Genomic DNA, 25,536 nt, shown 5'->3' on the forward strand with positions numbered 1-25,536 from the left:
GTATAAAAGGTTAAAATGATTGCGACGCTATATTAACACATTTTGCTGGGGACCCCCTGGTACCCCCCCCCCCCCCAAGGACCCCTGGGGGTCCCCGGACCCCACTTTGAGAACCAATGCATTAGACCGTCTTACTTACTTGATCTCGAAGACCTCGTTGTGGAGGTAATTTTCAAAGGTTTTGCGGTACTCCGAGTCCTCTTTCTCCTTCTTCAGCTCCTTGTCGGTTTTGGGACAGGAGCAGCAGCGAGTCCCGTGTCCATACTCCTCCGTGTGGTTCCACTTGTGCTCCTCGTCACTGTCCACCTGGGTGGGCACACGCGACGGCAGCTTCATCCCTGCAGACCAGGAAGGGTTGACACTGAGTGCACGCACATGTGGCTGGAGGATATGACTTGTTACTGTGATATTCATGGCCCAAAATGTTGATATTTAACGTCGACATCTCAATATAGTCCGATTTTCTCATGCTTATTCAGAACAATCATACTTGTAAATACAACAGGTTCAAGTTGAGGCAACTTTAACCTGAGAACGCACATTTGGTGAACATTTTTACAATTAAGGTAATATGTTTTAGATCCACTGGTTCATTATAATCCATCATATCTCAGCACTTGTTAGATTGCCCAGCACTGCATTAACCCATTAAGACCGGGATCTGTGTCATTTTAAGATTTCTTTGGCTATTGAAAAACAGCAGATGCTGTATATGAGCTTGCACATCTGCATTTTTTTTTTTTAATCGTGGAAGATTTGTGCAAATCTTTGAATATATATACATTTTTAACTCAAATCTTTTACAAATACATATAATTTTGGGGGTGCTTGACATGAAAACAAGTTTGAGAACCCCTGATTTATAGCAACATAAGTAATACAATTAAATAAAACTGTTAAGGTCCTTACACACCGGGGCGAATTCTTCATGCGAATAAATACGTTTTTTTTTTAAACCTTATAAAGTCAATGCAAGCGTCCACATCAGTTACGCGAAGCGAAAAAGCGTCTTTTAATTATTCGGAACGAGTCCGAATTTTGCGTATATTCACATATTCGCCGGTGTGTAAGGACCTTAAGGATTTATACGAAATTTGTAGAATTCCCCAGAAGCAAAGATTTGAGTTACAAATGTTCGCCTTAAAATATATGTATATTCAAAGATATTTCATGATTAATTTTTTTTTTTTTGAATAGCCAAATAAATCTAAAAATTACACAGATGCGTTCCCAGTCTTAATGGGTTAACATACCGTATGCTACAGGAGAACACGGCGAGCATTAGGAACAAATGCAGATATAAGATAAGAGTGAAATAGACATAGTACATATGCATATAAACAAACACATCTACTGTACATGCACACACACACAGTAAGACAAATAAGACCACAAATGCATGTACATATAGACAAAACCAAGATGTATATCCAAGATGCATATCTGTGCACACATCCACACACCATAGGTCAGACATACTGTATATAGATTTCTATAAACAGATATCTGATTATGAATACAGTATGTAGGCGAGGTGCAATATTTTTGGTGTCAGAAGAGTTCTGGTTTCAGTTTTTAGTCTGAGTAGTACTGACCAATTACAATTGAGCGGGCTTTGGTAACACGACTTTAGCATCCAGGTAAACAGTCTGTGTGGAGAGCAAAAGAGCCGGAATGCAATTTTTGAAAACTCAAAACAATGCTCGAAACCTATCGATATCATCTGATGAACTTTTAACCTGGTGTAAACTTCTGGTCCTACACGTCATCTCTCAGCTCCATCCTCGCATCTCAAGTCGCTAATCCGATTGTAAACAACAACCGAACACACACATGGTAGTGGAAGGCTTGGCCTGGATATCCGCTGGCTACAACGGAAGCCTAGAAACGTTGTCCCTTACCCCAGACACTAAATCCTCATCAGACAATAGCCAATGGGTTCCTTGATTAGACAGATACAGTACAGTCGGAACCATTGCATTGATCTCTGAACTGGCGATACAAATGACTTTGTAAAGAGTTTGAACAGTACAGTACAGTAGGTCTGAGAGATATTTGCACAGATAGCCAGATGGGCATGACCATTTGTTTTACGGGAAATACCGTACGTCAAACTGAATCAACAAGCATAAGTGTAAACGTATGGTTGGAACCATTGCATCGACCGTGGAACTGTCTGTAAAGGCAGACAGATATGTGCACAGACATCCGGAGGGGCATGCCAGTCACTGTCCACCCCCCCGCAACGCCAGCGGTCCAGGCCTAGATTGGCTATTTTCACAATTTTTGCCTCTTTCTTTTATTATTTGACAATTTGGCCAATGTTTGATACATTTTTATAGTCTAGTTTGTTGATTACTTTTGATGCAGTAATGCTTTTTTTTTTTAGGTATTAAAAAGTCATCTCAACCCAACCAAAATCATGTGGGGACTCCCCTGGGGGTCCGGACCCACAGGTTGAGAACCACTGGACTAGCAGTAACACAACCTCCCCACAGCCTAGCATCTTGAGGGAGTTGAGGTTGACACACACATACTGTACAAACAGGAGTTCTACAGTGGCGCTGTGCACATGAGGGTCAGGCTATGACAGTAACCATTCCATCTGTCTGAACTTTGCCTGAACTTGAGTCCGCTTAAAGAGCAGATCCAATTGTCCGCGTTCCACCTGTCAGGGTGTGACACCGTGTCAGTTGTTTGACGCGCGCGTCCGCACATCAAAGTCAACCGGAGTCGTGTTCTCATTACGTATAAGTGATGCGGGATCCCAGATGAGCTTTGATGTGCGACTGAGCTCAGTACTTTAAATGAATCTCCTCCGAAATACCCAAATAAATCCTGTACCCTAACCACTTACAGTAAGCCCTATTTTATACTTTGTTGTACGACGGTGTCACTCTGCGAAAATAGCCAATCTACAAGCTGTAGCCGTGAGCTTGTAGACCTGCTATTTTCGCTACTTTTTGAAAGTTTACCTATAAAGAAATGCCCAAAATAGGGATGCCAAGTTGAACGTGGTTAAACGTGCATTACTCTTCTTCAGGGAGGTCAGATCTAAAGGGGGGGGGGGAGGTCATCCACAGGTCAGTGTCTCTGGGGGGGGTAACTGTGGTGTTGAAGTGCTTCCTCGAGGGGATGAAGAATGTGAAGAGCTGTCTGGCTAATGGAAGGCTGGCTGTGATGAGTGTGTCTCTGTATCACATACACAGACGTACTACGTAGATTACAGACACGCACGCGAGCAGACAGACGCTGGCTGCATGGCCTGACTCACCCTTCTGACAGTAGTCAAACTTGTAGAGCTCGCTGGCCTCGGGCTGGCGCTGGCAGAACACCAGGTAGTGAGTAATGTTGCCGTTGGGATCGTTGGGAGGTTTCCACTTCAGGATGATTTGAGATGAGGAGTTGGAGGAAGATATCGGGTCCAGCGGCACCGAGGGCTCTGCGGAGACACCACAGGAACACCAATGAGGGTTAATGAATAGAGCTGGTTATTGCTCTGGAAAGAGTGTGGCACCACAATATATTGCAATCACTTGTCACGTTTGATCACTGCTACCGGTAATGTGTTCATCAACCGCTATATACTGTGTGTGTCTCCTCCAAGTGTCCTTGAGCAAGAAAATTGAACCTCTATGCATTCAATCACTCTGAATATTAAGAACGTCATAAAAGTATTCAAAGTCTAGATCAGGGGTATTGAAAATGTTTCAGGTCACAGACCCCCGAATTGACTTTCATTAGGTCATGGGCCCCCATTTCAAATACAGTATCTCTGTCCTAGAGACCCTGAAAACAGTCTAAATGTCATAATTGTACACAAGAATTCATGGTGGTTATATTGAATGGTTGAGCATACTTCTTTTGCATTGTAATAATTTTAATGTGCAATTCAAGTGACTTAAATGATGGTGAGATTAAAATAACCCAGTCCCGGACCTTGAGCGAAGACTCACTTCCTGGTGGCACTCTGTGGCTACTGTACCTTTGGGCTTTCCCCAAACGTTGTGCTCTTTTGGCCATTGTGCTGTTATTCCTTTGTGGTTTAATGCCCACGATAAAGCACAGCGTGTGGGTGTTTATCTGTGAGCGATCTGTTGCTCTGTTCATATTGAATAAGGCAATGAAAAGGGCACACAAACCCAACTTGTGTCACTGGCACAACATACACCACAATGGAGCTATTGAAGAAGATAAGATATCACCCACTCAGGGACTGTGTGGACTCTTGCTAGCAACTTGGAGGCCATTATCTGTGAAGAATTCCAGCATTTTTTAAGATGAAATTCTCTCAATTTTCGGACATTTTGATTAATGAAATGAATGCAACAAACTGTTCAAAAAAGAAAACAAAAGAAACAAAATTGTATTTTGAGAATTTTACAAATTTGAGATTTAGTCCAGTGGGAGGAAGGGGTTATCATGCATCCCCTGGAAATATACTTCTAATTTCGATTGTGTTACTGTGCTTAGTGTTACTGTGCCAATCTTCTTGGATTATATGTGTTAAGTGGAGAAGACTGCACCAGTGCATTCAAAGGGAAGAAAAATCTGGAAAATAACCCCCTAGGTTCACAAGGCATTTAGTCAGCTCGGTGATGACTGGAATGGCAAGCCTGAAGTGCTGAAGCAAATCACCCGCTTGATGTATGGACAGAGTCGAGAGAATTCAGTGGACGACGTCTGTGCCAAGTTACTGCACAAAATGGTGCGGGAGGACGAGAAACTCACTTCCAAGTCTAAGGTCGACCTGACTCGCCTTCCTCCATGCTACTCTGCTCTGAAGGCACACATCCAACATGTGAACTGTATTGCCTATTATAATTGTAAGGACGGCACTAGTTCGCACACCAGCAATGCCACAGGCACATGTGATCACTTTAAGAATAGTTTAATTATGATCCTGACCTTCAAAACATACAACCCTTATTTTTTCAGTTTAGTGCAATATTGGCTGAGATTTGGCGAAATTGATTTTTCGATGACGGTGTCATTAATTTGCATAGAAATGGTACATGGGACACTTTGACAACTTTTTAACATAGCTCATCATTTTGTACACATTTGGTCCAATCTAGATACACTGATTAGAAGTATATTTCCGAGGGGTGCATGATACCCCTCCTTCCCAATGGACTAATTGTCTTTATTAAAATTTCAAAACAGGACCAAGCTGCTGGCTTCCAGGGGACAGCGAATGGTGCAGAATGTGTCCATTAGAATTCAAGGCAGTGTGTATGCTGGTGTGCTTGCATTCAAATAAACACGCCTGTCAAAAGAGGGGTCTGCAGCAACCTCTCCATCATTTCCTCATCAAATTTAACCTTTTAAAACATTTTTGGAGGGCTTTGTGGCAATAAACAGACAGCCTTTACACCAACTCGTGTGATGCATAAAACACTTTACAAAACGAATACGGTATGCTAATAATGTCATATGATGCAATGTACTAATCAAGTGCCATATAGTTCGCTTGGTGTTATTTCTGTATTTGACCTGTCCAGTGAAGCTCAGTTCGATGTCTATGCCAGAATCTGAGATTTGCATAAACAATGGTGCGAAGATGAAACACCAGGCCTTGCTGGGTAGAGCTCTTAATTCTACCAGCCTCCAGGCAGCCCAATTTGATATGTTTGCTGGAGGCTTTAACTCTGAAGAACAGCACTGATTCTTATCTATTCTCAGTATTCTAAATTATAGTGGTTGATAATCTTTGTACAACTGCGTTGTAGACGTTCTATTATTGGTGTCGGTTGGAGACGAACCACACACAGACCCTGCTGGCAGGCCAGGACAGAATCCAGATGCCCAACGGAGCCCTCTCTCTCCTGTACCTCCCCTACATTGTCTCCCTCTCAGCTTTCATGATGTTTATTTCAGCAAAAGTACAATACAGAGGAGCGTGGACTGCCCACTCTTTTTATATAACACAAACTCAAGCTTTGTTGCCTGGTGTCATCATACCGTGTATGTACGTCTGGTACAGACTTTGTAGAGCAGGTGCTAATTCATACTGCATGAATCAGATGGTTGACGTAGGTAGTAAAACTAAAGGTAACAGACTTCGCATAGTTTCACATCTCTTCTGTGTTTAAAAAACAAACAAAACAGCCACCAACATTTATAGGGCGATATTTCTACGTCATGGATTTATGTATTAGCGAGAGTTCAGCAGAAGTACGGAGGAGGTGTGCTTGAATGTGTGCATGGTGATGAGTACACAATGTACCCCGGGGAGATTAACAGAGACACACTTCATTGTCATTTCGCGATTATGTTGTCCTGCTGTGTGATGACAGGCACAGCACACTGGTCTGACCGCATTGTCAGACTAAGTTTCACCAGCACCACTTGATGTCTTAATGACAGCTTCTCTCACACAGGCTCACCAAACGTGAACCCGGTGAACAGCAGCCTTGCGCTCGCGGCCCGCATCGTGCGAGCGAGGGATGCAATGTTTAACGAGGTCTATCTAGGAGGAAAGACGCATGTACCGTAGAAAAGGAAGCCAGTCAGACAGGACAATGTGGTTTTTATTGGTCTAAAACCACACACACTATGGGTGGTGGTGATGAGTGCAATTAGATGTCAGGGAAGAGATTTATAACTGAGGCAGACACCTTGCATGAGACAGCACCCTGTAGGTTGGTGGTGCCCCGGGGCAAATCGTGCCATCTGCCTTCCGCTTCCTTGTTCTTGTGCCAAGGACTTTCTGGTGGCAGCCAATCTGACATTTAGAATGTTGATTGTAGGCCTACTAGGCGACAGTGCCATGACATGCACTGTGACACTGAAGGATCACCATGAGAATTATACTAACCCATTCAATCCGGGAACACATCTGTGTCATTTTACATTTTAGCTATAAGCATTATTTGTATACTATATCAAAAATAGCGGATCTACAAGCTCATCTTGAACATTTGTGCAAATCTTTGAATATATATATATTTTTTTTAAACTCAAACAAACAACAACAAAGAAAAATACTGTACATATTCAAAGATTTGCACAAATGTTCACGATTTTTCAAAAAGCAGATCTACAAGCACTCTCGTGCTATGAGCTTGTAGATCTGCTGTTTTTGAATAGCCAAAGAAATCTAAAATGACAGATGCGTTCCCCGATTGAATGGGCTAAATAAATTAGCTCTGAAAGCATGAATTCACGGCAAAAAAAAAAAGAGTTCATTGTCAGACACCTGCTCGTCTGCACTATGATCAGCCTGTTCAGTTCTACACCAATTATATGTTGCGGTCTACTCACAGTTACAAATTTAGCCATGATGTGCCATTCCATCACATTTTACCTGGCCTCAGATGTACGTACTGTATAGCTGCGGCCTGATATAATCTAATATATTGTCTGGCATTGAAGATAATCTAATATAATATATTGACTGGAATCTACCCCCATTTCTAGAATATCAATCAACTTATCAAGTTAGTAAACCATTACAAAGAGATGTGTCTGAGGAGCAGGAATAATCACAATTGCTTGCTTATTTGTACTTTTGTCAGGAAAGTGGCCAGTCCATCACCTATTGTAATTTTTTATTTTGTAATTTAAATTAGCCAGTCCTAGGCCATCTGGGGTTACATGTGGATCCAGAGAGAGTAACCTTCACCACTAGATAAACATTAGGCACACTGAAAAAAACACTTTATATGAGACTTACTGGTGGCGTTAGTGCGCACGTAGATGATCTTGCTCTTGGCACCATGAACCTGGTTCTCGTCGGAGGCCGACAGCTGGGTCTTGACCATGATGGCATACTGTGTCCAGGGCTTCAGTGGTAGGATAAGGTGGCCAGGCTCCATCTTCTCCCTGCCTCCCTCAGTGGCCCGGGGTGGAGGGTCCACGTCTGCGATCACCCACCCGCTATTGGAGCCGCAGGCATCCTGGCCGTCAAACTCTGTCACGTTCTTAAAGGGTCTGATGCGGGATGAACATTTAGAATGATTTATTTCACGATTCTGTACAGAATTCTGTTTTCTGCATTGCTATGTTGTTTTTACTTTATCTTTAGTGTTCTGTTCTCGTTTATGATGCTGACAACCCAATTTTGGATAAATACGTACAATGAGTACTAACAACAAAACTGAGTAATTGAGTCAAGGCAGTTTTACATGACTAATCACAACCTACAGAAGAACATGGTGCTCTAGAAAACCAGCACTGCAACAACAGTTTCAGTGAAGGGCTAATGAAGTACCTGTGAGTGCTTTGAGAAGGCTAAAGCAGCATGGCTTGAAATTAACTTCAACCACCAGACAAATGGTGAATGCAAAATTTGTTCCCATTAAGTCCAGTTTATATGCCATTTTAGCAGGGAACAAACATTATGTTTGATCAGATCAGTTGAAAAAACCAAGGCACATCTTCCAAAAAGAGTTAACAAGCTTTAATTATAAATGCTAGTTCATCATAGAACAATAAAAACAGCCTACATGTTTTGGCCTTTATGGCCTTCTTCAGGGCAATAAGGGATTATGTTTGATCACTCTAAAAAACTACTAGCCGCACAAAAATAAAAGATTGTAATTGCCAAATTAATGATTCAATCCACTTGCCACAGTGGCACAGTGATCAAAGACTTAACTTCATGCCCCGTTTGTGGATTTACTACCCACTTTGGCAGGAAGCCAGCCCTGTGTTTGATCAGTCTTTTTTTCCATTTCACAAGCCACTTTAACAGCTAAAAACACAGCCAGCAAAGGTCTAAATCTACCCGTCACAGTGGCTGGTTGATGACAAAAAAAAGGTTTAGTCACTTACGCTTCTTTGTAGAGTACCATGAATCCCAGGAGGTCTCTGAAGTCTGGAGGCCAGAAGGGCTCCCACTTGATTATGATCTTGTCGCTCAGGGTGCGGACCTGAGTGAACTTTAACTCCTTGTTCTCACCTGAGGGACAGAGAAACTCTCTTCAATAACTCAAAGAATCTGCCTAATACCGTCTATGTATTTCATCATCGTTATTCATGCTATTAGGGGAATGAGGAGGACACTGTAGAGAAGGTAAGGAAAGGATTCAACCCAAGGCCTGCGGTCAAATAAGTTGTGAAATACCCTTTTGGAAATAGCTTGGTCAGAAAAGTGTAAGGCATTCAATCCATAGCCTTTTAACTTATAAAATACTATCGTGGCTTCTGTTTCTTTAAAAAAAAGGCTCTTCCCTTGACTCTGTGTGTTATTTAAAAAAAATAGTTACTAGTGCACAGAGCAAGGATTCATCAGCTTGACCTCCGCAGGCTGGGTTATTATGTACTGAGGAAAACCGTAGGAAATCATTCTGATACTAATTGGATTTGTGTGTGCAAGGTCACCATGACACTGACTTGTTTTCGCTTTTCTATTTTTAATCACCCTGTGTTACGTTTCACTTAAAAGGTGCTTAAAGTGATATTTTTCTATATTCTGATAGCAATCATTGCTATAGAGTGTTTGCTTAGTAACAGGTGTGTCCCCTTCTCTCCAGGTCTAGGAAAAATAAATGTTCAGACGGGACACCAATTTCATCCAATCAGGAGAGAGAACCCATTTTTTGGTGTTCCAGTTCCAACTTTGTCTACTCATTCATTGTTTTCTTACATCAATTCCAATTTCACTTGTTTATCCTGTATCCTATATTGTTCTCTCTTCTGAGTGGTTGAAATTGGTTAGTATCGATTACTTTCTCGATGAATCGAGAAGCATGTTTTTGTGATAATTTGTTTAAAAAAATATATCAAAGAATTGATTTGAAAGAATTATAATATTTTTTCTAATCGAAAAATAGCTTACAACACGTCTTGGTGCGACACATTGTGAGCTTGAAGCCAGGCTATTTTCACTATTTGTAAAACAAATAGAAATGTCCATTTCCCCACGAAATCGATTATTTTGAATTAAAGTCGATAATCGGTTATTTTTTGTAATCAATTAGTTCGATTAACTGCTGCACCCCTAATTCAGAATATAAGTTATATTCGTTCTGGTTCTTACATGAGGTCTGGTCTCCGTTGGTCTTGGACGCAATGTCGTTCTTGACCTGACGTTCCTTGGTTCCTGTGACCTCCTCCATCCTTCGGATCTCAGACATGCAGAGCTTGGAGTTGTAGTGGAAAAACATGCGTCCCTGACGGATTGTCAGCTTGTGCTTGGACCAATCCCACAGCTGACGCAGATTCTGGTTGTCCAAGGCATAGAACGAGTAGTTCCTGATGAAGGGGCGAAAAAGAAGAATGAACACCAGATGAATACCAAATTAGGGCTGGGCGATATGACTACAAATCAATATCACGATTATTTCAAACTTTTGCCTCGGTTATAACTAATGAACAATTACGTATGAAGTAAAATAAATAGTGAAAATGGCCGATCTACAAGCTCGCGATGTGACACGTTGACACGTGATACTTTGTTGTGCCACCATTTTACAACAAAGTATCACAGGGTTAAAATTAACTCAGATTTATATAGCACTTTTCTAAGTACTCAAAATCGCTTTAAATGAAAAAAAAAAGAAGGAAGCAACTTTATTAATCAGACTAATAGATTTAGTAAAAAATAAATTGTCGATTCATTGATAAATTAAAAAAATAAATATATATAAAAAAAATTGATAGATAAAGTAGACTGACAGGAAATGGGGAGAGAGAGATGGGGAGTTACACGCAGCAAAGGTCGTCGGGATCGGTATTCGAACCCACGACCCGGACCGCTACGCCAGCCATCCGGGCCAAAAAGCCTGCTTCTTGATGACTCGATTAACCTACATTGAGCAAGATTAAGTTAAGTTAAGTCTAAATATCAGTATTTCGGTTAATTAGTCAGCCCTACACCAAATGGCGGGGCATATTTCAGCTTACATATGGCAAAGAGCATATTATCCAAAACAACACAAATCATCAAGATGGTTTGGTTTGGTTTGCATGTGGCCTCTGGCGGACATTTACAAGCCTAAGTTCTTTACAGTGCATCAACTGCTTATATTTTTGTGCTTACATTTTTAGCATGGCGTGACACAGTGGCAAGTGAACCTGACCCAGTGTTGGTGCCATACTGGACCCCTGAGCTAGACCGCTTCTACTGTCCAACCGAAATCTAAAGCCTACAACCTAAAATCCTCATATATGTGATTTGGGAAAGATGTACTAAAAACAGCCGCCGCAAAGAGCCATTTCGAAAAAGGTCAGTCTCTCTGCTTTTAACTTATAATTACAGGATGAGGTTTTGTAACATGGCGAGGATGAGACTCAAGGGACTCACGGAGGACCGAGCAGACTCACCCGACTTCCTGGACCTCACCACGGATGACACGAAGCTTGCGGAAGAAGGAGAGGGAGACAAGCGCATAGGAGCGCCGTATGGTCAGGTAGCCAGTGATCTCCTCCAGCTGACCCAGGCTGGCCTCCAGCTCGGCCGCTATGTTGTCTAGAGAGAGGAGCAAGGTGACAAACCACTGAGTGACCATTGGTGGTGGTGCAGCATGCTTCATTATTTCACTGCAGACAAGAGTCTTGTTGCAGGCATTCTGTCACACCAGCGTGTTCTCATTTGTCCGAGAACCAACCGCCTTCAACAAACGATGAAGAAAAATGTTTGTGGCAAAGACAATGCAATTTTGTATGTTGTCAATTAATAATTTGTTAGTTGTGATGATTGGTCGTACAAAATAAACCCACATTCAATTTGATTTGATAGGTTGGTAGCACTTGACACTTAAGTCATTATAAAATGCCTTATAATGTGTTATGGTTATAAAGCATTATGAGTATTGAGAGTCTTATTTAGACTTCTTATTTTGAAAGTGTATGTACATGTCTATTACCAATTAAAAACTATAACATTGTCATTTAACCTTTAATAATCACTCTATATATACTAGTAAAGTATACTATCATGACATTTTTGACATTCATGATATTGATCTTTCTGTGTTGACTTAATGATCAATTGTTATGCTTTACATGTTCTGTTGTTTTATGTGTTCTGTTGTCTTGTCTGTTTGTTCTGTTGTGTATCCTGTCATCTGTCTTGTTGTTTACTTGTTTTGTCATATCTGATATCGTTTGTTGAATTGGTTGTTGTAATTGCTTTTTGTTGTTTAATTTTAGTTTTCTTTTCTCTCTTCGCTCTTATAAATCTGATTATACAGGGTAATGAGCAGATTATAATGCCTTATGTTCATGATGCGTTATACACATAGGATGCATAGCAAGTGCTACCGATAGGTTTCATACAAAGGGAAAATGTGATATATAAAATATATTTTTATGACAAAAGCAGCATCTTTATTTGGCTCGTTCTTAACACTGTTTTAATTAACCTGAGCATTTCGTTCTCAACAGTGCTGTTCTGTCAGTACAGAAACATTCCTACAGTTGTCCTTGACAAACAAGTTACTCTCCGTTTCCGTCTTAAAATTCATCATTGTCTACAATCTTTGTATTGTATTGTCACAATCAGTCTTGTCACAGATACCTTGTGCGTCTGCGTTTCTTTTTTAAATAGCTAAACAAAAGAACTTCCTCTCTCACACTTTTCTCAGGATTCTCTCGCACGATCTGGAACTGAATCACCCCAATCAAATTGTTTGTTTTGTTGTTTGAAGTTCATTGGAAACACTCCAAGGATACTCACTTCCTCCACGGAGGTTGATGACCAGGCTTCCGTTGAGGACGGTACATCCTCTCAGATCCTGGGCGGCTGTGACAGAATCCACAGTTTTCAACCCCATACATACCTTGGGACAGAGCCCCGCACAGGGAGTACAATTGAGCCTGTAGGACAGAAGAAAATACTAAATCAGTTTATTTGCCAAGTACAGTGGCTGTACTGGAATTTGTAATACTTCACTTATTTGGAATATTGAGAAATTGTTGGAAATACTGGTGGAGAACATACCACACAAACTCGGTAATACAAAAATGACAGTAATTTAGTTGAGTCAATTCAGTCTCAGCGCACAGTTGTTCTCCGTTTATAAACGTCAGAAAAATATACCACACAATGGCTTAAAGTACAGCAATTGTGTTTTGCATCATGTACGTGACACCAACCCGTCATATGTCCTATACCCTACAGGAGAGCTAGGGCTTAAAGATATATCATTATCCTTATCAGCCCATTCAAACCCTCTTTCCCTGCGTTTCGCATAAAAGATAGTTCAAGACAGAATGGACTGCAATGAAGTATATGGGATCTGCAGTTGTGTGACGGTCGGAAGATGGATTTGCGTGATCGTGTATGGACTACTAGTGAATCATTAAGGTAGTCAGTTAGTAGAAATCTTTTGGATAAGTACTGTATGTTCACATCATGAGTATAGTTGGCTTAGAGTTGGCTACCAAAACTAATACCTTAACATGTTTTCATGAGGACAGTCATGTGCTGATTTAATAGGGTTTGGGATCAGTAGACTTTCAACTCAATCATCACAGCAAATGAATGTTTCTCAAATACAGGAGATAAAAAAAGAAATTATTTGTTTTTAAATGATAAAACAATATATTACTGTTATTGGTATGCTAAAAAAACATAAACGTATACAGTATATTTGAACTGAGTCAAATTAAAAGTGAATGGATCCTATAGACCCGCAAACCCTTCATCTTCAAAGCAGAGTACAAAGCAGAGTAACATGGCTTGGACATGCCTCTCCTATAATAACAAAATAGCCTCTCGTAACAAGCACAGACATGGGCTCACATGCTTGCATATTATCCCATTTCCTGAAAACCTGTCTAACATTCCTCACACTCATAATGGGATCAAGTACAAAAGTCTAATAAGGTCAAAGCAGAGTTCTGGGTTCCACATGTGTCGAAGTTGTTTTCATGCTTGCAGGTTTATGAGGTGAGAATGGACTTGTCTACCAACTGTCTGGTAAGGTGGCTGTACAATTAGGGAGGAACGCAGCGTCGGGTAGCAATAACCAGTTTTTTTGGTTGTTGGTGGTTATACGATCATGGCATTAACGAAGGTGACGTGACACGTAAAGTTGCATGCATTCATTCTCTTTGCTTCCCTAAAGTTAATGCAATGCATGTTTTCACTACAACTGTGTACCTGTGAATTATCCAACTGTACAGATAAATGCCGGCAGAATATGCTATTGGATTGTTGCAGGTCATGTTTTACTTGCCAATTAGTTTGACGTTCATAATGATAGCTTGTAACTACAAAACAAACCACCCACATCAAATGACAGCTTGCGGGCCAGATGCAAAGGGACAATAGCTGGTTTAAACAACAGATAGTTGCATTTACAATGCAAAGACCTTTACAGACAGAGGACAAAGCACCCGTTCTTTTGGATCACCCACCATTTCCCAGAGCCAGCATGACCTTTTCTTTCTCTAATACCACAACTGACAGCTCTTGGTCAGCCTCTGGAGCGCTTTGCTTACCCTCGAGGTACTTTGAGCACAGTTCAGCTTAAAACATTTTTGAACCCTAGCGTACCTATTCTGGGGCTAACATTCAGCAAAAATAGCAGATCAACAAGCTTGTATTCAGCCATTTTGAATATTTTAGCGTAGAGTGAAAACAAGAGGGGGGCCTAGTATAGTGCCCTGGGGTATCCGGTCAACTAAGTATAGGATTTAAGTGGTTAACACACAAGCAGAGACGTGAAAGAGTGACCAATATGTGTACATGAAACCTTAGCACTAGCCTGAAGGTTAAAGAAGTGGCCGTGACTGTATGGTTGTTAGTTCTTCTTTTTTTCCCCTTTTTCTACCCAATTTAGTTGCCAATTGATTCCTCCCCACACACATTTCTTTCTGTGTTGTCACTGTGGTGTATCCTACACCTGAGTTACACCTACCAGTGAGGAGCCCCACCGGGAGGACGTAGAGCCTTCGTCCTACTCCTCCCGCCCAACACGCCCTGCAGACAGGTGCCCATAGGATTATGTGCAGTGACTATTATCACCCTCCCCGCCCGGCTTTCCTCCCACAAACAGACACTCAACAAAACCGGATGCACCACGGTGGATTCAAACCCACAACCTCCGCGGTGGTAGGCAGCTACTTTACCACTGCGCCACCCAAGCGCCTATGGATGTTAGTTCGAGTCCAAGACAATCTTAGCAGCAGGGAAAACTGAATGAGAAAAGGGCTTGATATACTTCGTTGCGTGTGGTGTCGCACACCGAACAGAGCTCATCTACCAGCTCACAACGCGTCAGGCTGTGACACGCTGTGAGCTTGTTGATCGGCTATTTTCGTTGTGTGACACCGGCCCAAAACTATCTGTAACTGTAAATCCAAATTTATACTGTGCGAGTCAAGCCATGGCTCATAGCTCCAATAGTATCTAGTACAGAGCTATGAGCCATGAGCCACGGCTTGGCACACACAGTATAAATTAGGCTTAAATTAGGCTTGACTGCCTCCGCTCGCTCAATGACCAAATTTGAGCAAGGCACTTAACCGCCGATGGTTTGGCGCCCTTCAGTAGCCATCAGTAGACGAGAGAGGAGAGAGGCTGAAGCTGAATGTTTGCACTGTCAGAATGTGTACCAGGATGCCGCTGAATAAAGAACACCTGTGCTGCTGTGCTCAGTACACATTATGTGGATAAATAAAAGGTTAAAATAAAAGACACAAACACACGCATGCATGCATGCACACACGCACACAAACACAGCTATCTCTTTCCCTGTCATAACAGTTGTTGGTATGTGCTAGACTAGAGCACGGAAGTCTCCAAGGACAAGTGTGCTGCAGTGATTTGTCAGGCAGGTTTGAAGCTGAGGCCCCCTAGGGGGGGGGGACTGGCAGCCTCTCCCAAATGCCATTCTGCCCCTCTCTATGTCCTCTGGGGGCTTCAACTGCTAGTCATCTGTTGAGCTAGCCATCCATTCAGCTAGCCGTCCATGCCGCAACAAAATCTCAAATGAGCCAACCCTGTTCCAAACTCTGTCAAAGCAGATGATTAGTGTGTCTGGAATCCCTGTGTCTCCCAGGGCAGAGGGAGTCTAGGATGGGCAGATGAAGTTCAGCTGTGGATGAGCGCACCCACACCCACACACCCCCACACACACTATTCATACTTTCATTTGTTTATTCCCAAGAAGGAAATAATAGTTGTGGTAAGTAGTTTCTTATTTCAGCCTTTGTGCAGGCTATGTATCGCAAACTAGGGCTGCAACAATTAAACTAATCAATTGAATTGATTATAATAATAAAAATATATGAAGTTACAGGAGTGGATATGTATATGATACGAAATGCATTTTATCATGCATGTTATATGCAATTATCGTATAGTAAACTCAAGCATTGTTTAGTTAATATCATTGACGGTCTTCTATCCTATGTTCAAGTGCTTCTGGAGAAAGTATTTTCAGTTGCTCGTCGCTTCAGCTTCACATGCAAGAGGGCAGACAGTTCATTATTAACATATGGGGGCCATCTTTTGTGTGTCCCTGATTATTATCAATTATGTCTTCTAGGCTTTAGTACTTTAGATTAGATTTCTACAGATAATGTTCAGTTGAATATAAACATACACAATACACAGACATAAAATACATCCTGTTGTGCATACATCTCTTTAAATACAGTAGCAAAAATGTAACATGAATTCCAATAAGGCTGACACAGTTACATCAGTGTTGCCCACTTTTTTGACTTGAGAACTACTTTTAAAATGACTTATTTAAAATAAGATCTACCCACCGAAAAATTGATTATCCCATTGCTGAAAAACTATACCTGAGGGGGCTTTGGAATAGCGGCGCTGGTGTTACATATACAGTATGTATATGTAAGACAATACTGTAAGACAAACGCACTTGGAATGGGAAATAGTGGGGGAAAATAATCTTAAATTCGAAAAGTTTGGTAAAGATTTGTTGATATTAAAAAATAAAACATGCTTCACGATTAATCGAAAAGGTAATCAATAAGAAATAATCAATAGTTGCAGCCCTAATGCAGACAATCTGCAAAATGAGTGAGGCGCTAGAAACCTGTTTCTCTGCTGAACTGGTGTGGCTAGCATGGAGGTGAAAGGCAGGCCAAAAACTGCAGACGTTCAACCCGAGAACAAAAAGCCTCAACATGTGAATATGTTCTCTGTGCCAGTAGCTCGATGCAGACAGCAGACGGTGGTGGGTAAACAACCAGTTAGTGTGGTGAGCAGCACAGTGAGAATCGAGGATGGAGAGTGAGTCAAAAGCAGAAGTACAGCCATGCCAGCCTTCCTGCTGTGCTCTGCTGCTGTGACCTCGCTGTCAGTGCAGAACACTCACTGCACCCCCGCCACCCAGCATCCATCCTCATGCAGAGAAGTATACGCACTTACACTCTTAATCGGATATAAACTCAGATACAAAGGTGAATAACATGCACCATGTGCAGAATATTGTGAAAGGAGACGTTTGCACACTTGCAGTGTGTGAAATCACAGTATCTGATACAATGACGGATGTACACACACACACACACACACACACACACACACACACACACACACACACACACACACACACACACACACACACACACACACACACACACACACACACACACACACACACACACACACACACACACACACACACACACACACACACACACACACACAAATTGTGTGCTGCAGCTGGAAAGAGAATAAACACAGGTCAGGGAGTTGTTGGGGGGGCTTTCAAGATTTAGTTTCATGTCTAATGTCATTTCTGTTCTCTTGCACAGCTTTCTTGTGTCCCTGTTCACCTCAATGATTCACCCTTGTTCGTCATCTCTAAAAGCACAGGGTTCAGACACACTGATGTTGAGATGACTCGCCCTGCGATAGATGAGTGTTTTTCATTAGTGCCTTGCGTGAAAGCAAAAGTGTATCCGGCGATGGCAATGCTGAGTGAATTCTCATTATTGTGGGCTTTTAAGGTAAATTATGGATGATTAAATAGGTGGAATAGAGTGGGTACCGCAGGTGCGCACATCAGCGCTCAAGTACAGTACGCAGGTACTACAAGTTGCACCAGCCAAACCCGACTGTGATCACAAGCCTACTTCACTGATCACAGATTCACACCGCTGCGGCTGGCTAATGAGAACCCATGCCCCCACCGTGCCTGGCGGCAGCCCAGTGTGTCTGTCACATATGTCCACTTACGCGGAGGAGTTGACGGTGGTGTAGCCAGACGGACACTCCGGGATGCAGGCTCCGTTGTGTATGACGTACTCGTGACAATCGGAGCTCTTGGTAAGACCTTTCTCGTGCCTGCACTTGTTGTGGAGGTCCCGGCAGAAGGCGAAGGGGACGCAACGCCAGCCCTTGAAGGTGTAGTGGTCGGTGGGGCAGCGCTCCACGCAAGTACCCTGGTGCTGGAGGTGGCGGCAAGCCACACAGTGGCTGGCAGAGTTGGGCTGCAGGCAGCCTCCCAGGCAGTGGTCATGGCAGCACTGGTCGTCCCTGGTGCAGGCCCGGTGCTTACAATGAACAGGGCACACTGGGGGGAGAGAGAGAGATAGAGAGAGTTACAGATAGAGATAGATAGAGCAAGAGAGAGCGAGAGAAGGGGGCGGTTAGTAAAAAACTTCCTTTTCTTGACTTGACTCTAGAGTGTAGTGTAAGTGTAAAATAGCCTTAAACACCTTAACTGCATCATCTTATATCATAATTCAAACAGCTGCGTAGTCACCCCCCCCCCCCACAGCCACGGTGCAGTGCCATGAATTTCTCTCATCAGTGATGCTGCTGTCTCTACAGAACCTCACTAATGCACAATGATAGCTTCTAGCTAGCAGGGCAGAGGGCCATCTGCTATTCGGCCACTGTCATAATAAATACAAACAGCAGGGGTGCCACCAGTTGGCAAACGACACATTTTGACTATGCGAGCTGTGTGAAAGATAAGGGGGGGAAAAAAACGATAATCCCTCTCAATGCTTAATTTGCGATTGCAGACCTTCTGTAGACCAGGCTACATCGAATCTTTGTTTTGTTTACACTTTTTGTTTACTGTACAGGCACGTGTCATTATATAATGGCAGTTACTGTCCTGTCCAGTGGGATTAGCTCCTCATCCCACAGAGCCAGAGCCAGATTACGATTAACCCACAGCAGAAGAGATAACAAGGTGCTGTGGTTACTAGGGGTTGGTCACAGGTCAGAACCTTAGGACTTTGTTTGTGTATGTGCGTGTGTGTTGTGTGAGTTGCTTGCATGTCTGAACGAACAACATTCATTCATCCACACAAGCATGCACCGCTGAGAGGCGTTCCGTTAATCTAGATAAACTAGAGAGAAGGGCTCACTAAATGGCACGGCGTGTGTGTGTGGGGGACATTGTGTTCCATTCCAAATTCAGTGATGCTGTGTGAATCGTAACATAATGTAAGCTGTTGTGCTTCTCTGTGTCACCTAGCTACAGTTGAGCACCACGCTGCAACGCGTGGGGTTCATTAGTGTCACAGCCCGTCATGTGACTTAGTGGTCGTACCTTTAAGCAGCAAAACAACACAGACCCGTGGTCCTCGTGAACTCGCCAAAGGTAAGCCTCTCAAATGCCTGACCTAAAAAAAGAGAGCGTATGTATGTGTGTGAATCTGTGAAAGTGTGTGTGTGTGTGTGTGTCTGTGTAGGCCTGTCAACATTATTACATAATCGCCTAATCGCAATTATTTTTAGATAATCGCTTTTAGATTTTAGCTTTTTTTTTTAAATATCAGAAATAACTGATCTACAAGCTTAGATCAGCTATTTCGAAGGCTTATTACGAAGCCTAAAAGGCAAACAGAAATATTTTTTTCATTCATGTTAAATACACAATAAACAATTAAATCGTTAATCACAATTATTTGTATGACAATTAATCTTCAACCTAAATTTGGTAATCGTGACAGCGTGTGTGTGTGTGTGCTGTGCACAATACTAGGGAAACAAGTGATTATACCAAACTTTGTTCTCCCACAGTGTGACCCAAGGCAGACAAGCCCTAAGTGACTGATGCAATGAAACTAAAAAATCTGCACCAACCACAGATATACACCATCATACTCCTCATTAGTTCTGTATTTTCCTCACAAAAGGTCCCCTGCCGCTAGTATATCAGCCCAATATGTACACAAACGTCCTCTCAAATCACGCACACATTCAACACAAATATATACACGTACACAGTACACACGTACACACACACACACACACACACACACAACTAGCGCTACTGCTCTGGCTGTGCACACAGGCGCTCCTGATCCCCCCTGAAGTGCTCCATGCCGGAGCACAGGGCCAGCAGTAGAACCGCCCTCAGCTTTAACCAATGTGTTGGCTGGCTGTGGAAGCTAGCCATTCAAATGGCCTCTCCCATCTCCAAGGAAGAGCAGTGCACTGTTTAACTCCTTGCTTACCGCCCGTGTTGCTGCACAGAGAGAGAGGCGGTAATGGGAGGCATGCGGAAAACCGACACGAGAGTCACATAGTAACAGGCTGGGTCTGCTGAGCTGAGCTGGACTTGAGTCCAACACCGCCACCTCCCACCCCCCACCCCACCCCACCCGAAAACCGACACGATAGCCACATAGTAACAGGCTGAGTGGGCTGAACTGGGCTGAGCTGGAGTCCACTACCTAACCTATTCAAAATACACTCTGATTTATTGCACAGTCTATGTATATTTTTGATTGATTGATTTAATACTTAATTAACAGTTTGCAAATTGTACAGCGGTACGGTTTACAATGATTGTTAAAAGGATAACACAAAAAGCCCTCGGGGCTTGTTTCCATTGTGGTCCTGTGTACTCAATTCATTAAGACATTTAAAGACATTAATATACAATAATAAACTAGACATAATCAACACTAGTAGCAATGAACGTATATGTAAACATGTAAACACTGGGGGGGGGGGGGTCATTTCTGGTGCTAAGCTTAGAGAGCTTTTGTAGGACCCTTTACAAATGTATTGAAAGCCTTGTGCAAAAACAGATCTAAATCTCACAACGTGTTGCAATGCCTTGCAAAGTTGTGACACAAAAAAAGTTTAGAAAAATAATCTACAAAAAAATATAAATTTTTTGAAAATGTGTCTATAACAATGACATGCGCAAAATAGGGATGCCAGGTTGACAGTAGTTAATGGGGTCAAAATGTACCTGGAGACCCATGTGTTTGTTACAGTTGTGCTGAAGAGCACATCACCTAATGGATCATGTCTCATCATGTCCACAGCTCATTAGGCATCTCTTCAGAATGCACCCGTTGCACAACAAACTCTGCAGCACAACTCGTTCAAGGTTTGTGATGTTGTACAACCATTAGACTACACTTCACTGCTTACTACTTGCCAAGTCATTGGGAACTTGTCTTTTTTCCTGATGTTTTACATCACTGACTGACTGTCTAAAAAGAACGCACAGGTAGAGGCTCCACTGTTTTACTAAAATACCGTGGGTTTAACATGCGTCAGGCTGCTTCATTCACCAACATTCAGCTACTAACATTATTTACCTTCACGTGATTGGCATAGGGCTGCCATTATCATCGGATAGATAGATAACAATGATGGATACTATATATATGAGGATTTTACTTAGGTTAAACAATCAGCATCTGAAAAACTATTCTTATTATGAACAGAGAAGGTTGAAACAGGTCAAGTGACCACAGCATGGGAACAATGTCTGTGGATCAGTTGTTTTTTTTCTCTCAGTGACATACATCTCAACAGCAGCAGCTTCAATAATCAACAGCAGCAGCAAAATTGGCGGCCACACTGAAGGCAAATAGACTTGTTTCTTGTGTGTGTGTCACAATGCTTTCAAGGTTAGGACCCTGAGGACCTTTGAGTGTGAGGCCAACCCAAGCCCACTTTGATGTCCCGAGCACAGAAGACGCTGAGGGGACTGCTTCTTTCTTTAAACATGCAAATCTTTCAGTGCTGTACCAACGTTTTTCTCTATTATGGCTCCTCTGTCTGACTGGTGCGGTTCAATCCAAGGGGCCACAAGAAGCTCTGGTCTTTTCTCAATCTGGGTCAATTAGTAATGCTCAGCTTGAATGTGGTCCTGTCATCGTCTCGGCTCCTTATCTTCCACAGGAGCTCAATACAATTGCTTGACAACAAGCAATCAGTGGACCTTTAGTGGGAGGAAAGTGTTAGGTTGACCGCTGATATTTGGTGTTGACAACTGCCAACAATCAAACAAGATATGACACAGTCATATTATACCAGGTTGCTTATTTCTCTCACTAAACATGGCAACGTTTTTAGATCCCATATGGTTGCTTATTTCTCTCACTAAACATGGCAACGTTTTAGATCCCATATTCTGAGAGGACATTGAGCAACAGCGCCACTTACCATAGTTACATACAGTGGCCGAACACAGTATTGTGGGTCGTCTTTAGATCCCATTTTCTGAGAGGACATTGAGCTCTCATTGGCTAAAGGACCAGCCAATGAGGAAAAAATGACGCAAAAGTCAGGACTAGCGAATGTAGATGTAGACCAGGTTTTGCAACCTGGTAAAAAAAAAAAGGAGAAAAAAAGAAGATGCTTCTAGTTTGAGGCAACAAACTGGCCCAATCAGCCAATAATTCACAAAAAAAGGTGATCTGATCCTCAACAAAAAAAAGGTGATCTGATCCTCAACATTTTCAGCTCTCCAATAACACAGTGAACTGTCAATCAATCATATCTTCCTGAGAACCAGCTGCCAGATCTGTCTTCTGCAGTGGACATTAATTTCTTGCATCTCATTTGATTAAGAGCAGTCAAATGTAGCCGGTTTTTATTTGTATTTGTTTTATTTACATTGCCACCCTCAAACTAGATGTAACAGAGACTAATAACAGTGTTGCCTCAAAAAACAAATCATTATCTTCAGTGTCATATGGTGCATGCTTATTCTGTGCAGCAAGTTACACCAGGAGGTACTGTTAAGTTCCTGTTTCATGACATCATACATGTACTGTAGCAGCATGAGCTGTGATTGACCTCAGACAATACATTCATACGGTGAGGCACAAAGGCCAAGCAAAAAAGAAAAGACAGACAACCCCCCCGAATCCTCCAATGCTAGTCATCTTCACAGGCTCCTGTGGTACAGTACTTCTGGTCAATGCCTGTCTGACCTCCTGTCATGCAGTCCACTCATGCAAAGTGCAGCGGATCACATAAAAGCTACAGGGAATAAAGCATCAGGAATGTCTGGCTCTTTATCTCATTAACGGGAGTTTCAATTGGACAGAGCCATAACAATGTAGACCTCACCAGTGTGCACAACAACACCGCCACCAGCAACCACCAACCAAACCAATGCCAACTACCGTACAGACCCCTGGGTGAGGGAGATGAATCAGAATCAGAAACTTTATTGTCACATCACACAGGTTTACATTGTGTAAAACAGTGGGTGAAATTCGTTTTTGTGCAAGCTCCATCGTTTTGGTTATTTCCATAAAAGAGAAAGGGAAGAATATTTACACATACAGTAGTAGCCAATATCTATCCGGTGAGGTAAGTACCTGAGATTAATGCATTCTGTTAGGGTGATGCTTGAATAAGAGAAGCAAGGAAACATATTTACTCTGCTAGCCAGGCAGTGACTAGCGTCAGTGACTAGCTTTAATAATGACTATTCAATGACCTGAGATGTAAGCAAGCCAGATGAATTCCAAGTCGCAATGAGGAATTCCCACAGTTTCTGAAGCAGTTTTAAGCTTCAAGCCAAGAAAGCAAAGGGTGATTTTCATGCAGTTGGTTTGTTTGTTTTTATTTGTAGCCCCTAGAACAAGCAAGGCCTCCAGTCTACCGCTTTTGATTGTGGATATTAACTGAATATTTTGTGATGTTTTCCTCCATACTGCTTTGTTGGCAGGGACACGCATCAAGATCACATTAGACCCCTGAAAATGCCGAACGGAATATGGTGGTGGACTGCATGGCAATTAAAATTCCAAGACCATGACAAGGATAGCCGTTAGTTGCTCGTGAATGAATTTATTGCATTTAAGACTGAGGAGAAGAATCGGAAGAACAAATGAGACGCATGAACCAAGTACAACCACAACTAGTGATCTTCTGACGTATGGAAGGATCGAGGCACAATTGGCTGTTTCAAGTGCAGTACACTCACTGTACAACTTCTCAAATCAAAATATGATTCATCATTGGTTTGATTCTGTACTACAGATCAACTCTAGATTAGCTTAACTGTGCTAACAGAACCATCCGTCTATTTTCTTCACATATAAAAATGGTATATTATTCTACATTGGCATCTTTGTAAATGTTGCACAGTGCACACAATAACCAAAGCTAATTTGAACAGATTACACTAATATTTCCAGTCACTGAATGTAACTTGGAATATGAAATCCAGGCACCAGAGGTAAATATTAAGACTAGACCAGGCAGCAAAGTCCTTAAATCTCTACCCTCTGCAGGAACAAATAATAGTCTTATGATTAGCCTACAGAGCAGTTCCCAACTGAACACAATTGGGACACATAAATTATGTGCCTTAAAGCTACAATCCGTACGTATTACGTCCATTGACTCTCTCTCCAGATAGAGAGAGGTCAATGCAACAATAAGAATAGCGGTGCATCATATTATGGTACGCCATCTGCTAAAAAAATTGTCAACCAGTCAGTGTCTGACACCATGGTTGACATTTCTCAATGGAATAGTAGTGAGACCACCTCCAACCACTGCAGATAGTTAAATTGCATTAAAGGTAGGGTAAGTGATATTTGGGGGGGGGGGGGTTTGGTTAAAAAGGTTAAAGTACTATATTCTGATAGTAATCATTGCTACAGAGCGTTTGTTCGGTCACAGGGGTCTCTCCAACTCTTTAGTTAACAGAATATAGTACATTTTCAGGTAGGTGACAACATTTAAGCCAATCAGGAGAGAGCACTGAAAATGCATTTTGTGTTTGATAAAGAGCTGGAGAGACATGGGAGACTCCTTTTACTGAACAAACACTCTATAGCGATGAGTACTATCAGAATATAGAGCTATTTAACACTTATTTTAACCAAAGTAAATCCCTTACCCTACCTTTAACATAACTCTACCAAGGTTGGTCATTAAAATAAGTCCCGGATTGTAACTTTAAAAACACAGCTCACATGGACTGCTCACCAGAAATTGATATAGACGGCAATGCCGTCTACATCCATTTCTGGTGATCTGTAAAATTGATGTTGTCACGGCATAAATTTTACAGTAGTAGCATTGGGCTTCAAACTTCCCCATTAACCACCACTGGTGCTTGACTACTGTAACGCTTGAGTTCATTTAAAAGCTCTGCTTTTTTTTTTTAATACAAGGCATATGCACTCATTTCTCTGGACAGCCCCAGTATTTGCAAGGGACAGAAACAGACAAACAAATATGATTTGGTTGATAAAAGTGTCAAACCTCCATCCGACACATAGGCCTCTGAACACACTTGATGTCTGTCATTAATGCACAACCGCCTGGTTTCCTCTTCGTTAGTGAGGAACAGATGTTGTGTTCCCCACCGCTATTTTCAAACATGGCAGCCTACAGCAGCTCCCTGCCCTTACTTCAATAAATTA

The 25,536-nt window shown here is 42.1% G+C and overlaps 2 protein-coding genes across 2 annotated transcripts in view; one reads left to right on the forward strand and one right to left on the reverse strand.

The window, feature by feature from the left end:
* sppl2 (signal peptide peptidase-like 2) overlaps positions 1-25,536 on the forward strand; it is a 237,084-nt gene that overhangs the window by 87,861 nt on the left and 123,687 nt on the right. The gene's annotated exons all lie outside the window — the stretch shown is intronic.
* Positions 1-25,536, reverse strand: part of insra (insulin receptor a) — a 63,873-nt gene that overhangs the window by 15,225 nt on the left and 23,112 nt on the right. Inside the window, exons 3-10 of the mRNA XM_080441144.1 lie at positions 18,113-18,449; positions 12,626-12,765; positions 11,272-11,416; positions 9,986-10,200; positions 8,779-8,905; positions 7,679-7,935; positions 3,275-3,442; positions 140-338 (exon numbers count right to left, since the gene is read on the reverse strand). Of these exons, the coding sequence (XP_080297270.1) occupies positions 140-338; positions 3,275-3,442; positions 7,679-7,935; positions 8,779-8,905; positions 9,986-10,200; positions 11,272-11,416; positions 12,626-12,765; positions 18,113-18,449 (1,588 nt within the window). The remainder of the gene's footprint in view (positions 1-139; positions 339-3,274; positions 3,443-7,678; positions 7,936-8,778; positions 8,906-9,985; positions 10,201-11,271; positions 11,417-12,625; positions 12,766-18,112; positions 18,450-25,536) is intronic.

Source organism: Gymnoscopelus braueri, assembly GCF_963280865.1.
Source record: "Gymnoscopelus braueri genome assembly, chromosome: 10".
Lineage (NCBI taxonomy): Eukaryota > Metazoa > Chordata > Actinopteri > Myctophiformes > Myctophidae > Gymnoscopelus > Gymnoscopelus braueri.